The sequence below is a fragment of the Pinus tabuliformis genome, chromosome 9 (assembly GCF_031772625.1).
Source record: "Pinus tabuliformis cultivar Carrire ecotype Pingquan chromosome 9, CPIR1, whole genome shotgun sequence".
In the NCBI taxonomy this organism is placed as follows: Eukaryota; Viridiplantae; Streptophyta; class Pinopsida; order Pinales; family Pinaceae; genus Pinus; species Pinus tabuliformis.
Genome location: NC_142307.1, coordinates 621,497,555 through 621,513,311, shown reverse-complemented (window position 1 = coordinate 621,513,311; position 15,757 = coordinate 621,497,555). Strand labels below are relative to the sequence as shown.

Here is a 15,757-nt window from a genome sequence, read left to right as displayed (position 1 = left end):
GGAATAATAATTAGTATTATCTTAACTTAATATCACATAAGTTAGTATAGTAGGGTTAGGTTATAATAACACTTAGTTTAAGCTAGGTTAACCTTAGGCTAGTCTTAGGTGAGAGGGTAACTGGACCCAAGAGAACCAGTCAAAACCACCATCCCAAATGAAAAAAATGGTCTAATTTGGTGCCCTGGCCAAGCGGTCTCCTATGATGTTGATGGAAGTCATTTTTTCCCATCAACACTCCCCAAGATATTTCTTGAACTTTCTTACTTTGAAAATTTTATGGAGTTGTTCTCACCTTTATATGTTATCAATGACCAAAACTATATTTTGGATAGCATTTTTTGTTCATAATTTCTAGTAAAGCGCATCATAGAAATTGATCAATTAACTAAAGGAGAACAAATAAACACACAATATTCACAATTGAAATCAGACACGTTGATCTACACAAAAGAAAACTTGCCCTTTAAAAAGGCTTCCTTTTCTAGAGAGGCTTTTCATTTTCTTTCATATTCCAACTATTATTCTTTGTACCACAATATGTTTGATGGTTGTGGTACATCTATGTGATCATTTCAAAACCTTTGGAATTTAATTCTACTTGGAAAGAATCTAACTAGGTGCAAGATGGCAATGGTTTACATATCGGATATGGAAAGTGTGAAACCTTTTCCCATGAATATTTTACTTTTAATCCTTACCAAACATATTTTGGATGGTACCTTCTATTGATTCAACTACATGCATGATTATTGAAGAGTCTTGTTGTCCAAGTAACTAACTAGTTGAGAATGAAAGGTTTGATGAAACAGATGACATTGATGTCTACTACCCTATTACTAAAAAAATATTTTGCGCACTAGTGGAAAATATCCAAGACACGTTATTTGATACTCTCAAATCATCTTAATTTGTTGGCCATGTGAAACAAGTGCTGCATGCAGCCGGTACTCCCTGCTATATAACTGAAAAATTAGCAAGTTGCCGATGCCAACGCTGTTGCAAGTGTGTGACAATTGTTGCCGTTGGCAAGCACTAATTGGAACGAATTGTCCAAAACGAAATTACTCGCTGATGCCAATTCCCCATTTCATTTCTTCTGTTACCAGACAGGGGCATATGGCCGGCTTGCCCAAGCAGAGTCCAGCTCTGTTTCAAAACTGATGGAAGGCAAAAGAAATTTTGGGATCTTGGACTAACGGCCACCTTCAATATCTTCTTAAAAAAACTTTGACAACGGACAATTTACAAGACATTCCAATAAGGAAACTACTTAAGTTTTACCGGCTCAATTTACGAAATAATGATTGTACAATAGTTTATGGGCTGCTCTTAAGGTATACCAGCGATGATCAAACTCCAGATTTACCAGAGGTAGAGTGGGATATTTATACATTTATTCTAACTGATGTTTGTTTTCTTATTATTTATTATTATTATTTTGAAGATGGCATATGCACATTATCTTTGTATTAATCTGCAGTGATTCTCACGCATACAGATCATCTAGATCAAAAATCCATAACCAGAAATTTTGTTATTTTAATTATATTGCAAAAATAGCTCCGACTAAGTTTGACACTAAACACTAAGCATGCTAACCAGTCACCAAAAAGTAGCCCTATGTTTGTGACCACAACTTGACCTCGGATATAAGAAAGTAAATTCAGATATAAATAATTCGAACATGATCCTATAAGCCAGACCAGAGAAAGAATGACATCTCAGACATGAGCCGCAAAAAAGTGTTTCCAATTGCTAGTCTTTTCAAAGCCTCCCTACTGAGGATTTGGCAGCCTGCTATTTGCTGCCGAGACTCTGGAACCCCACTCAAACAACTCTTTGCTTGTATCATCCTTGTGTACAATAACTTCAATGAAGCATAAGCAATCCTTTTTGGGTCCTAGGGCAGTTTTAATAGCCTCTACAGCCTCTTCTTCCATCTTAACCTGCACAGAAAGAAGGGGTGCTGTTAAATAACAAAACAAATACCTAGTACAGAGTACTTAGGCATCCTGCATTTTCTAGGGCTGAGAAAAAACGATGAAAAACTGACAATAACAACAAAACTACCATGATAAGAATCAAAAAGAGAGGAGTAGATTAAGATCACCAATCTGATACAGAGTTTTGACCAACTAAAGGTAAGTCCCAAAGTCTACAATAATGTAAAAAAATACCTTGGCAGTCCAGCATTTCCCTTCACCGTTATGAATGGCATCTGCTAAACCGGTGTAGTTCCAATTCTTTATGACATTGTATGGTCCATCATGTATTTCAAATTCTATAGTATATCCTCCATTATTAATCAGAAAAATGATAGGATTCTGCCCATTTGGAATCATAGTAGACACATCCTGGACTGTCACCTGTTGAAATAAGGAAGAATACATTTAGGGATAAAAACTTACTGATTTTTGGACAAAACAAATAACCTGAAGGAATTTAATATTTCAAATACAGATTCATTGTTATTCATTAAATAAAATATTACAGAATTTTATATAAAAATCCTTGCATCTACACCTGAAAGCTTCCATCACCAATGCATGATATTAAATGCTTCTCTGGCGTTTCTTGAGCATATCCCAGTGTTGCTCCTACAGACCAGCCTATCGATCCATACTGCATTTGGAACTCATACCTGCCAAACATACATTTAGCTCAACGAGCAAACAGCTGCAAATATAGAGACAAATATACTTGCGAACAGAGCACCATGAGAGTGACAAATAGAGCAGCATAATAGTAGGTCCCTCTCATCAGAGAACAAACATTTCTCTTTCATCACTCATTGCTGCCACTCCTGCCATTGCAGACTTCGGCTCTGAAGCCTATCCAACAACAGTCTCACCGGAAACCTTCCTCCGCAGATGGTAAAGACTAATTTCATATTGTGTTTGGTGGCAAGAAATTGAGAGGCGGTGGTAGCCAGCTACCTGAGAGGTGGCAGACGGTGGCAGACGGTGGTAGCCAGCTGCCTGAGAGGTGAGAGGTGGCAGCTATATAATAAACTTTGCATGCGCCTAAGTTTCATGTTTGTCACCACAATTTTCCAGACTTTGGATAAAATATAACTTGTCACCACATTTTTACATTGGTATAAGCGAAGCCTGCAATAAGAGGTCCTTTCTTGCCCAGCCAAAAACCTTCGTTAAAATTTTGATAGACGAAAATTGTCATTCTAAAACATTGGTTAAACGATGATAACGCCAAAAAAAACATGGTCAACGAATGAATTAATGCGCGGTCAACGATCTATCGATCGCTATAGTCCCAGGCAGGGACTAATAAGAATATAGAGAAACGTTATAGGGAAATGATGCACTTTGATTCGACTAATGGTTATGCTTGATCCACATTATCCTTCTTTAACCTCTAGAATGTATAATAAAACCAAGACCCCCCCCATGTTATTATTTATGAATCATTTGCACATAATTATGATCATGTATACCAATTATTTCTAATTCCCTTCAACAATTTTATAATTGTATGATAAAATTGAAGTTTGGTTTGAAGAATCTTAGTTATTTATGTTTCCAATGAACAATAAATATATTGTATTTCACATGTTGGATATAGATTTACTTACTTCGAATTTTTCTATTTTTGGTCTCTATTTACTTCAATATTGTTGACATTTTGTGATGAACATATGATTGTAGTTTTAGAGTTACAAGAATGACTACATTGGTATTATGATTTCACCTAGTTCATTGTCATCCAATAGATTAGTTAATTTTTCTTTTCGGTTGTTTCAATTTGTTTCTTTTATAGTTTTATATTTCACTTTTATTATTTTAAAATAATGCAGTTATGAAGTGCTACATCAATTTATAGACAAAAATGAACCATCATTGGAATACATTCAGGGAAGATTCCCCTTACCCTTCCTCTCTCTTGGTTACTAAATGTCTTTATCACAACAACATTGGTTAAACAATTTCTTTTCCAGCCCTAACTTTTCCTTGTTATTATTATTTGACATTACATAATGAGTTGATTCAGAAATGTTTGATGTGATTGATCTTTTGCAAAGATAGTGAAGCAGTATTAGTTAAAGATAGTAAATGAAACAAAGTTGGGTTATAGTTCACTATTTTATTTTTTGAAATCTATTTTAATATGTAATCAATTAATGAGGTTCACATGATTTTTAAAATGATGTCATAACTATGCAGTTCGTTTACAACTTCTATTTTTAGTTTCATCTAATTTATTTTTAGATTTCTTTTGTTTGTCTTTACTAAAATAAGCCTAATGAGCTCAACATCTCATCGTTTGGTAAAAGGAATTTTTTCTTACACAATATTTATCTAAAATGAAGAACTTATTTATATGTGAAAGAATTGAAGGATCCAATCTTCATAGGGGTAAGACTTCAAATTTACAATTCGATATATCCTTTAGGATCTAGTTCCTCATTTCTTGCTTATGATATCCTAAGATTTTGGTTTGCATATGTATACTTGATTTCAATATGATCATTCAAATGTTGTTATATTTCGAGCCTATCATGATTTGACGATTTATATAATATGCCTATTTTGATGAAATAAGATGTACTTATCTTTATTGTAAATTTTATATTTCATTTCTCACACTTTTTAATCTTGATTGGTTATTTATGATTTTTTAATATTTGTTTTAGCATTTACCAATTGTCTAAGTTTTTTGTTGACTTTTGTTAGTTTACTGGAAATTTTGAAAGGAGTTGTAATACTTTAAAAACAAGAACGATAAGTTGTGCTTAAATGTTTTTCTACAACTGAAAGTGCCATGCTTAATCAACTTTACAAAGTTTTAATATTTTTACATAGAATTTCAATGTTTGTGTTGGAACTCCTGTGTTACCATGAATTCATCTTAGAACACTAGCACACCAAATTTTATGTTTCTTAATTCTTCTACTGAGCTCCAGTCTCCTCACATTTAAAGTTATTTTTATAATAATTTGAAGAGAGAAGACCTTAGGATGAACTTTGAAAGTGAGTAATATGTCAAGCAAATTTAAAACACTCTTGTATCACCCCACTTTCCTAACACCCAACTGAATATGCAATATATACATACACATCAATAAGGGCATATCAAAACAAAAGGGAAGTTGAAAGTACTAGGTATGGGAAGTACAAACAAATACATTGGGGCTATGGATGCTCATTGGCAATTGAGCAATGCTTATATGGTACTAAGGCACCTTCATTGGGGCTATGGAAGCTCAAAGATAACAAATCAATGTTGAGTAAAGAGAGATGGTGAATATATATAGAAAACTATCTTTCCCACTCAAAGTGAAAGCCCTAAGTCTTGCCCTCAATCAATCATTTGTAGTTTTGAAGTTGTAGGAAAATTAAATTCACAATTTGGCTTGAAGAGTTGTACCTATGTTTACTGCTTAATAAGAATATCTTTTAAATTTAGGAGTATATGGTTGTAGCAATAATTAAAAATACATTATTTCAATCATTGAACTTGATCTTAAATATTAAGTGTGAGTAAGTATAAACAAAAAAACAAAAAAAAATAAAACAAACAACAAAGGAAAAAAACAAAAAACAAAAAAAAAACTTCACCCAACATGTCACCATTGGTTAATCTTTCAACAACTCCCTTTATTTTTTACAAAAAAATAAAGGCCCCTTCAATTTTTAAAAATTATTGTTATTTTAAAAATTATTGTTATTGTTAGGTCACATACTCTCATGTTTTGAATTTGAAGAAATGGTTCTTACGTTAGATGACTTTTTATTTTTGCTCTTTTCATTTTCTTTGGTCTTGAGTACTTTTATATCATCAACTCTTTTAGTTTATTTATGATGGATGATGATTTGAAAACATTAACATAATTATATGCAAATTAAGATACTTTTACATAACACGTACAATTTCATTGATATACATATTACATCATCACTAAAACTTATTATTTTGTCACAATTCCCTCATATACATAATAATAACACCATTTAAAAAACTATATTTTAATCATTTAATATTCTATATATACATTATTTTATAAATGATTGCACCCAAACCATTTACAGACTCCTATATACACCTAAAGATAAAACATATAAAATATCATATTAAAATAAAACATACAAACCATTTACACAAATAAAACATAACATATGTTATTAAATCTATCGTTTATAATCATTAAAGAATATCTTGGTATTGTTTTTACAAGCCAAGAAAAAATTTCCATTGATTTCCTAAGTGAAACTCATAAGCATTGACATGTATGCTATGAGATCACGTCGAAAGTGCTGAACTTATGTTGCTGAATATCTTGGAATTTGATCTTCATGAGGAGGTCAATTGTGACCTCTTTGACCTTTAAATTTTAGGTTATTTTTCGAATTTACAATATCCATAAAAAAAAAAAGAAACAATCTCAACAAAGCAATAGGATTCCAGAAAGACTACTGCAATGAATAACCAATAAATAAAGAGGATTCCAGAAAGACTACTGCAATGAATAACCAATAAATAAAGATGATATCCTACCAATGGATCAGTGGCAATGACAGAGGAATACCTGCTCAAATATCATGATAATACTGTTATTCATATATCCACCAGATAATATTACTGTTATTCATATATGCACCACATAATATTACTGTTATTCATATATGCACCAGATTGCAACGTAAAAAGTGAGAAGGTTGAATAAACCACCACACTGTAATTGTGGTGAGGATCTTTATTTATAATTAAAGAGAGATAATTACATACTAATTTCATATCAATTAGCAGAGAAATTTACATAATTTACTCCTAGAATTAAGGGACAGTGTTGTCATGAATGTCAGGCCTTAATTTCTGTATGGCAGGCCTTTGATGACGGCAAATTATCCTCAACACCCCCCCGCAAGCTGAGCGTCGGATTGGAATGAACGTGAAGCTTGGATCGGAAAAATTCAAAAAGGGGTCGAGGAACACTTTTTGTGAAGATGTCAGCAACCTGTAGATGAGAGGGCACATATTGCATGTGAAGTTTGCCAGCGACAACAAGTTCGCGAAGAAAATGATAGTCTAATGCAACATGCTTGGCTCGCTTGTGAGAAACTGGATTGGAGCTCAAAAAAATAGCACTCTTGTTGTCACATAAGAGAAGAGGCCGTTGTGGAATGAGAACCTGGAGGTCACGAAGGAGATGCGTAAGCCAAATAAGTTCGGCAACAGTGTTTGCAAGAGCACGATATTCAGATTCACAACTGGAACGAGATACAGTAGGTTGCTTCTTAGCACTCCAAGAGACCAAATTGTCACCAAGATAAATAGAGTAGCTAGAGGTAGAGCAACGAGTGTCTGGACAACTTGCCCAGTCAGCATCAGAGTAAGCAACTAGAGCACCAGGAGTAGCAGATGAGCGAAAAGTAAGGCCAAAATGGAGGGTGCCCTTGACATAGCGAAGAATACGCTTAACAGCAAGAAAGTGATCTTCAGTTGGAGCATGCAAAAATTGACTAACAGAGTTGACAGCATGAGCAATGTTTGGGCGCGTGATGGTCAAGTATTGTAGTGCTCCAATGAGATACCTGTAAAGAGTGAGATCGGAAAATAGAGGGCCATCAGCGGACAAGTGTTGGGAGACAATCATGGGAGTATGGACAGGTTTACTGTCAAGTAACTGAGCGCGAGTAAGAATATCCCGTGCATATTTCAGCTGACTGAGAAAGAGACCATCTGCAGTTGGTGAAGCTTCAAGGCCAAGAAAGTAACTGAGAGGACCCAAATCTTTAGTGGCGAACACAGAATTGAGTTTACAAATAAAGTTGTCAAGAAGAGAGGTGTTGTTGCCAGTAACAATAATGTCATCAACATAAAGAAGCAAATAGATAATGTCAGATTGCTTATGAAAGACAAATAGAGAAGGGTCAGCGCGGCTGCAATAGAAACCAAGTTGAATAAGAAAAGAGCTGAAGCGCTGGAACCAGGCACGAGGAGCTTGCTTGAGACCATAGAGAGCTTTCTTTAACAGACAGACATGATTAGGAAAGCGAGGATCAATGTACCCAGGCGGCTGTTCCATATAAACATTTTCAGTGAGAGTGCCATTGAGGAACACATTCTTGACGTCAAGTTGACGAATAGGCCACTTGTTGGTAATAGCAAGAGAAAGCACAACACGGACAGTAGTGGCCTTGATAACAGGACTAAAGGTGTCGGTGTAATCAAGACCAGGTACCTGGGTATATCCTTTGGCAACAAGGCGAGCTTTGAATCGCTCAATGGATCCATCAGGAAGGTATTTGGTCCGGAACACCCATTTGGAGCCCACAATATTGGTGTTTGCAGGTCGAGGAACCAAAATCCAGGTGCGATTATTGTGCAGAGCGTGAACTTCTTCATCCATGGCAGCAAGCCAGGCAGGATTCTTAGCAGCAGATTTGAATCCTTTAGGTTCAGTGGAGGCAAGAAGAGCAGAAAGAAGTCCAGATGAGCCCAAGACACCAAGGTTTGCTGGATGACGAGTTTTGAAAATACCAGCTTTAGCTCGTGTGATCATAGGGTGAGAGCCTAGCGAAATTGTTGGCGCAGGAACATGAGGAGCGGTCCGTGCCTCAGTGGGAGGTGGACTAGAAGCTGGTGCTGATGAAGAGGGACCTGCAAAGGAATCAGTAGCCTGCAAGGGTTCTTCCACTGGATCAGTACAGATAGCACATGGGTTAAATCCGGATTGAGTAATATGCAGAGAATGTGGTGCAGGGGATGACGGAGGAGGGTCAATATGTAAAATACGAGGTTCCAGAAAGTGGGAAAATTGTAGAGAAGAAAGGGGCTGAGCAGGAGAGGTATCGATGAAAGGGAAATGATTTTCATCAAATTGAGCGTGTCGAGTGATATAGAGCCGAGAGGTGATGGGGTCAAGGCAACGAAACCCTTTATAAGAGGGACTATAACCCAAAAAAATGCAGGGAATGCTGCGTGGGGAAAATTTGTTAGGCATATAAGCACGTAAACAAGGATAAACACGACAACCAAAGGGATGGAAATTTTCATAATTTGGAGAAGAACCATATAAAAGTTCAAACAGTGACTTACCTCCAAGAAGCGGTGTTGGCAACCGATTAATGATGTAAGCTGCAGTGCTAAAAGCGTCAACCCAGAAGCGAGGAGAAAGGTGAGAGTGAAAAAGAAGGGCTAGGCCAGTCTTGGTTACGTGGCGGTGTTTGCGTTTAGCACGACCATTTTGGGCGGGTGTATAGGGACAGGAAAGCTGATGGTGAATGCCGGCTGTACGAAGATGAGTTTGAAAGCTAGTGCTAGTGAATTCACCTCCGCCATCACTTTGAAAAATTTTAATGCGAGCAGAATATTGAGTTTCCACAAATTTTTGAAATTGAGTGAAAACATTATAAAAGTCAGATTTGAATTTTAAAGGATAAAGCCAAGTGAATCGTGAATAATCATCAATGAAAATAACATAATAGACAAACCCCAAATTGGATTTGACGGGGGAAGGGCCCCATAAGTCGCAATGAATAAGATCTAATACATGAGACGACCTATGTTCATTACGTGAATAAGGCAAGCGATGATTTTTCGCAAGTTGACAGGTACTGCACAATGTGGGAGAGGGCGATGAAGACGTAAGATAAAGATGTCCTTGTTTATTTAAATGTGAAATAACAGAGTGATTTACATGTCCAAGGCGAGCATGCCATAAATCATAGGAAGCATGTAAAGATTTATTTTTAAGGACAGAAAAGAAGCTCCAGCACATATAGGCCGCCATCTCTCTTACCGATTGCTACCACCTTGCTAGTTTGAAGATTATGAATAGAGAAACGATTATTAGTAAAAGTAACAGATAAGGGAAAATTAGAGGTTAATTTACTAATTGAGAGAAGATTTTTGGTGAGATGGGGAACAACCAAGACATCTAATAAATGAATATTTGGAGCAGGAGAGAGGGTACCAGTATGTGTGATGGGTAAGGAGGCACCATTTCCCACAATTACAGAATCCTTACCATTGTACTGAGTGGACTGGTCCAAGTGAGATGGGTCATTAGACATATGGGCTGAAGCTCCAGTGTCCAAGAACCAATCAGAGACCGCTGCATCATTGAGAGAACAGGAACTGGTGAAGGCTTCGGCAAGATGAGCAGTTGACTCACTGCGAACATACCTCTGATTGCAGCGACCAGCATAATGGCCATCAAGGCGGCAGATTTGGCAGCGGGGAGGGCGACGTCCTGGACCAGAGGAATGACGACCATGATTTGCAGAGTTACCACGACCACGATTTGCAGGGGTTTGGCCATGGAAGTTGTGGAAGGAGCTGCGCTGGGTTGACCATTCAGGACCACGACTGGCAGCTGTGAACGCGGCAGCAGGAGGAGCAGTGGGCTCGAGTGACTTTTGGAAAATCTCAAAGCTCTCAGCTTTGGAAACTAGGTCGACAAAGCTGGGAAGAGGCGTGAGCACCATCTGCGCAGTGGAGAAGCTGGAGAAATCAGTGCCGAGGCCGCGGAGAAACCAGTGCACCTTATCAGTGCCATCAACGGGCCGACCAATTGCATGAAGGTGATCGCAGAGGGCTTTGAACGCACGAGCATAGTCGGCAACAGATTTGGTGCCGCGTTTCATCAGCTGAAGTTCGTCCTTGAGATGGATTTCGCGGGCCTTCGAACGGTGGTTGAAGGTGTTCTCCAGAGCAAGCCAAACCTCACGTGCAGTAGAGAGGCCAACAACCTCTGCCAGGGCTTCCTCGGTGAGGGAGGAACGAAGAAGGCAGAGAAGACGTTGATCTGCAGATTTCCACTCTAGGTGCTTGTCATTGGGTGTCTGAGAAGTAGCAGGATTAAACTGAGGGGGCGGTACGATGGTGCCATCAACATAACCCAACAAATTCTGACTCTCAAGAAGAGGAAGAAGTTGACTCTTCCAAAGGAGATAATTGGTGGAGGAAAGTTTAATGGTGATCATATGAATTAAGGTGTTGAAAGGAAGAAGGGAGGTTTCGGTAGCCATGGGGAGGAAAGGATAGAACAACAAAAAAAACTGGCAGAAGGAAGCAAGGAACAAGCTGCAAACCACTGCCTAAACTTCAGATTGAACGCTCCTTGTTCTTGCAAGCTCAATCAGCTCCGAACACAGGTCAACAACAGCTCAATAGCTCTCGGATGGCAGCTGTCTTCTTTCTCCACACTTGACCACCGATCAACCTTCAGACTGCACACAAACAGAACCTGAAATCTGATACCATGAGAAGGTTGAATAAACCACCACACTGTAATTGTGGTGAGGATCTTTATTTATAATTAAAGAGAGATAATTACATACTAATTTCATATCAATTAGCAGAGAAATTTACATAATTTACTCCTAGAATTAAGGGACAGTGTTGTCATGAATGTCAGGCCTTAATTTCTGTATGGCAGGCCTTTGATGACAGCAAATTATCCTCAACAAAAAGGTCGCACAAGATCACATGAAAATCCCTAGGTATTGAAAGTAAAAATGGCGTAGGTCTGCCTGTGATAAGAAAGTGCCCAAGCTCACGAGATATTGACTGAGATCATAGGGGTAGTTGTACCAAAAATTATAGAGATGGAAAGCCTGAAAATAACAGAGAAAAGGCCACCCTATCTCCTGCGACGGTTTGGCAAAAACGTAGGGATCGTGTTATAAGATAGTTGAGTGAAAAACAAAAGATTGCAGTGATCGTGACACAAAATTGCTAAGGAAAAACATCACCAAATCGAGGACAGATCCCCACGAATCTAAACATCAAATCGAGGAGAGATCCTTACAAATTGCAAAGAATAAAAGTGACATGAAATCACGGAATGATCATCAAGAGGAGGCCATGTGTACGTTCAGAAATTATAGCACAAGATTGTAGTTACAACCAACCTCTAAAGGCAGAAAGGGAAACTAATACATAAAATATAAATGAAGTTTGAGTTTATGCCGCAAAACTGGTGGTAAATTTAGGAAAGCCGTATAATGGTAGATAAGGCTTGGTTGGTTTTCATATGACAAAAGGAAAAAATGGATAAAGGAATGCCTTCGAAGAATTCTCAGTTGCCAGAGAACCAGATCAAAATAATAGTAACTGTGTCACGTGACCATTCTCACATGATCCTACGGTTTGATGCAACAAAACTTGTTTTGGAAACTAGCTTGTGGAATAAAGGCATACCATTTCAGAGTTCTCGGTTTAATCAACATTGGTAATGTCACGATGGGAGAAACAAATCAACGAGGGGAGAAAGAATTTGCCATTACTGTGAAGAATGTAATATTATGTTGTCCCAAAGGTTTAAATTAAATATTATTATGCAGGGTCAAAATTGGAATAATTATTGCCCCAAAATCAGGGCTGCAAAAAGGAATATAATTATTTTCCATATCAAAAATAAAAGAATAAAATTATTTTCCCAAATCATGATAATTGCAAAAAAGAAATGTAATTATTTTTATATAATGGAAGTTTATTTTTATGGAGCTTAGGCATGCGCATAATTTATTTGCTGAAATTACTTTTTGGTAGTAGGAATTGAAGATCCAAAGTTTTGGTTGCGGTAAATTTATTTGTGACTCATAAAGGAAAAACAATTCTAATTAGAATAAGTTCTTTATCTTTTTGTTATTAAGATTTACAAATGGTATCTACCAATCTCCCATGGCTCCATATCTTCTTACTATCTATTGAATTCACTTGTATTTATTTCTTACTTAGCTTGCTTCCATTACTACTTGCTCCACTTGCTTGGATTTATGAATATTACTTACATGTTTTATTTATGCCTACTTAAAATGAATACAAGATAATAAGCATTGGGGAACAAAAATTATTTAATGTAAGTTTGATTCACATTGAATAAGTAGTATTTAATTTCAATATTCATTTTTCTTGACAGAAAAAATGGTATTTTTGTATTCTTTTACCAATAGTGTCTTGGCTCAATTTTATTTTATTTTATTTATTTATTTATTTTTTCCATGGAAAATTTGTAATTTCATTAATAAAAAAGAAATTACATTTTGTAGATGCATATGCATATTTCGATATTTCTATCGATAGATAACCGCTTCCGAAGAAGCACCAAAGCCCACTACCTGTATCCACGTAGGGAGGTAGTAGCCCAATCAGAGTCTGAGAGAAGAGTCCAAAATAAAACAAAAGTTCAACATAGAAAATATTATCTTAATCCACGCAGGGAGATAATTTCCAAAAACATGTACTGTGCCAATCATATAAATGGCCGCATATCAGTTCAGAAACAACAAATAGAAATATGTACAATAATATGAAATCAGTGTCCAATGATTAGTCCAAAATGTCCATAAAAGGCCTGTGATAGTACTGGTAGAGTTCTCCATCAATCTGTTCACGGATCAGCCAGATGCCCTGCTCCCGGATCGCGCCTTCTTTGGAAAGACGGTCAGCCTCTGTGTTCCGCTCCCTGTAGATATGTTTACATGAAAAATAGTCAAAATTGGATATCAATCTTAATGCTTCATCAAGTATGTGTCTCAATGAGAAAGACCAGCAATAAGAACTTTTATTTAACCAGTCGCAGACTATTTTAGAGTCTCCAAACAGTTGTAATGCATGGCAGTTCTTCTCCAAAGCAAAGCGAATGATATAAAAAGCTGCTGAAAGTTCTGCGAAGTTATTTGTTCCCCTTCTTAAACCCATAATCAGGCTGTAAGAGTGCCTCTCTGAAATGTGCAGGATAGCTCCCCCACCACAACCTTCTTCTTGTGCAGCCCCATCAAAATATGCCCAGGGTCTGTTGGGGTCAATCTGTTCCTGAGAGATGTTTCGTGCATTAGGGGGGGCCGGTCATTAGGGATAAGATCATAATCCGCTTTGATCATGGTAGCAATGATAGTCCACCTGGGTGGGGGTATTTTGGAATATTAAAAGATTGCGAGCTATCCAGACAGCCCAAAAAAACAAGGGGAGGTTTCTCAATTTGTGGGACATGACAGAGGAAAACCAAAGGTTCCAGGCATCAACCAGAGAGCCCGTTTGCCAGTTACAATTTGTGGGTACAACTGCTGTCACAAGATTCCATAAATTGCGAATAACATGGCAGTTCAAGAATATGTGGGAAGCAGATTCACCATCCATGTTGCAAAAATGACACCAGTGAGGGCCATAGAAAGATCGCTTCATCAGGTTATCCCCTGTGGGGATTTTATTTCTCAGTATGCACCACATTAATAATCTGGATCTAGGAGGCGCCTTTAGCTTCCAAAGGTGTTTCCACCACTGATGAAGGATTTGGGGCTTCCGCGATTCTGCCAGAACAATGTAACCCTCCTTTGGAGTATATCTCCCTGATTTCGCCAGAGCCCAGATTATCTCGTCATCACCATCTGTAATTCGGATATGAGCCTCCAGGAGGGCCTGTGTATAGTCCCTCCAGATCTGCTGCCATAGAGGAGGAATGTTGAGTTGAAGATCTGTTTTCCAAGCTTGTTGAAGGAAAGAGGAGTTGAACTCATCAGCAATATGAGCAAGGTGTGTAACATTTTTCTCCCTTAGGTGCACTAATAGATCTGGAGGTAATCTGTGCATGTTCCCACATCCAATCCACGGGTCTATCCCAATGCGTACTCTGTTCCCTGAATGGATTCGCCAAGTAATGCCAAAGCGGATGGGATCCAAAGCTTTCAGGACAACCTTCCATATGATTGAAATACCGGTATAGAGTCTAACCGGTCTTCTGATCCAATCCAATACTTGAGCAGGGGTAATGTATTTCGAGTAGGCCACCCTTGTCCACAAGTTGTCTGTAGTTACCAATTGCCATCCTAGCTTCGCTGCCAGTGCTAAGGAAAAATCATCAAGCTTTTTGAGTCCCCAGCCTCCCCATTTTTTTGGAAGTGTGAGTGCATCCCACTTTGCCCATGCATATATTCTTCCTGGTTGATTACCCCTCCATAAGAATCTGTAGCAAAGATTTTGTATCCTCGACAAAATGCCTCGAGGAATCCAGGCCAGAGACATCCAATACACCGGGGTCGCTTCCAGGACACTCTTGATGAGTGTTAATCGGCCTGCACGAGATAAGAATCTTAAGTACCATATGCTGAGCCTCTTTTCCAGCTTTGCAATGAGCCAAGTCCAATCCGCTATCTTGTATCCTATTGGCTTTAACTTGTATCCCAAATATTTCAGCCCCTCTTCCAGATCGATCTGTGTAAAGTGGAATCTATGGAGAGCATAATGAATTTCATGCTGTGAGCAGGTTGTGACCGTCAAAGTAGATTTTCCATCGTTAATGATCATCCCTGTGGCCTTCTGAAATAAGGAAAAAATATCTCTGATCGATGTCAAATCCCCAACGCTTCCATTGAGAAAAACGAGCACGTCATCCACAAACAGTAGGTGTGTTAGCGTGAAATCATCTGTTATCTTTATACCATTGAGTCTTCCTCTATTGTGATCTTCTGCTATTATCCGACCAAGCCCTTCCATGACTAGGAGAAACAGGAGTGGTGAGAGAGGACACCCCTGTCACAAACCTCAAGCTGACGTGAAGAATGGAGATGCACTCCCATTGACCAGGACACTGAAAGGAATGTTAGTGATGCATCCCATAATCCATTTAATAAAGATGAAAGGGAAACCAAGGTGGGTTAGAAGCATTCTCAGGTATAACCAATTCACCCTGTCAAAAGCTTTAGATAATTCCACCTTCATTATCATACCTTTGCCTTTTTTGCTGTGGAGAGAGTGTAATACTTCCTGTGTTGTCCCAATCGCCTCATGG

General features: G+C 38.0%; 1 protein-coding gene across 1 annotated transcript; it reads right to left on the bottom strand.

Moving 5' to 3' along the window:
• Nucleotides 1-1,507: 1,507 nt before the first annotated feature.
• On the bottom strand, nucleotides 1,508-2,855 carry LOC149150124 (pyruvate decarboxylase 2-like). Its single transcript, XM_089445307.1, has 3 exons — nucleotides 2,527-2,855; nucleotides 2,181-2,369; nucleotides 1,508-1,949 (listed from the first exon to the last, which is right to left on the bottom strand). Exons 1-3 carry the CDS (start codon nucleotides 2,653-2,655, stop codon nucleotides 1,779-1,781), a joined length of 489 nt encoding a protein of 162 aa, XP_089301433.1. The 5' UTR covers nucleotides 2,656-2,855; the 3' UTR covers nucleotides 1,508-1,778.
• Nucleotides 2,856-15,757: the final 12,902 nt, after the last annotated feature.

Excerpts from the sequence above, each read along its gene's own strand:
- LOC149150124 (XM_089445307.1), bottom strand. The coding sequence starts at position 2,655 with ATGTTTGGCAGGTATGAGTTCCAAATGCAGTATGGATCGATAGGCTGG. Across the intron at positions 2,370-2,526 it reads TTGGTGATGGAAGCTTTCAG|GTGACAGTCCAGGATGTGTC; the intron begins GTGTAGATGCAA and ends TTATTTCAACAG. Across the intron at positions 1,950-2,180 it reads GGAAATGCTGGACTGCCAAG|GTTAAGATGGAAGAAGAGGC; the intron begins GTATTTTTTTAC and ends CTTTCTGTGCAG.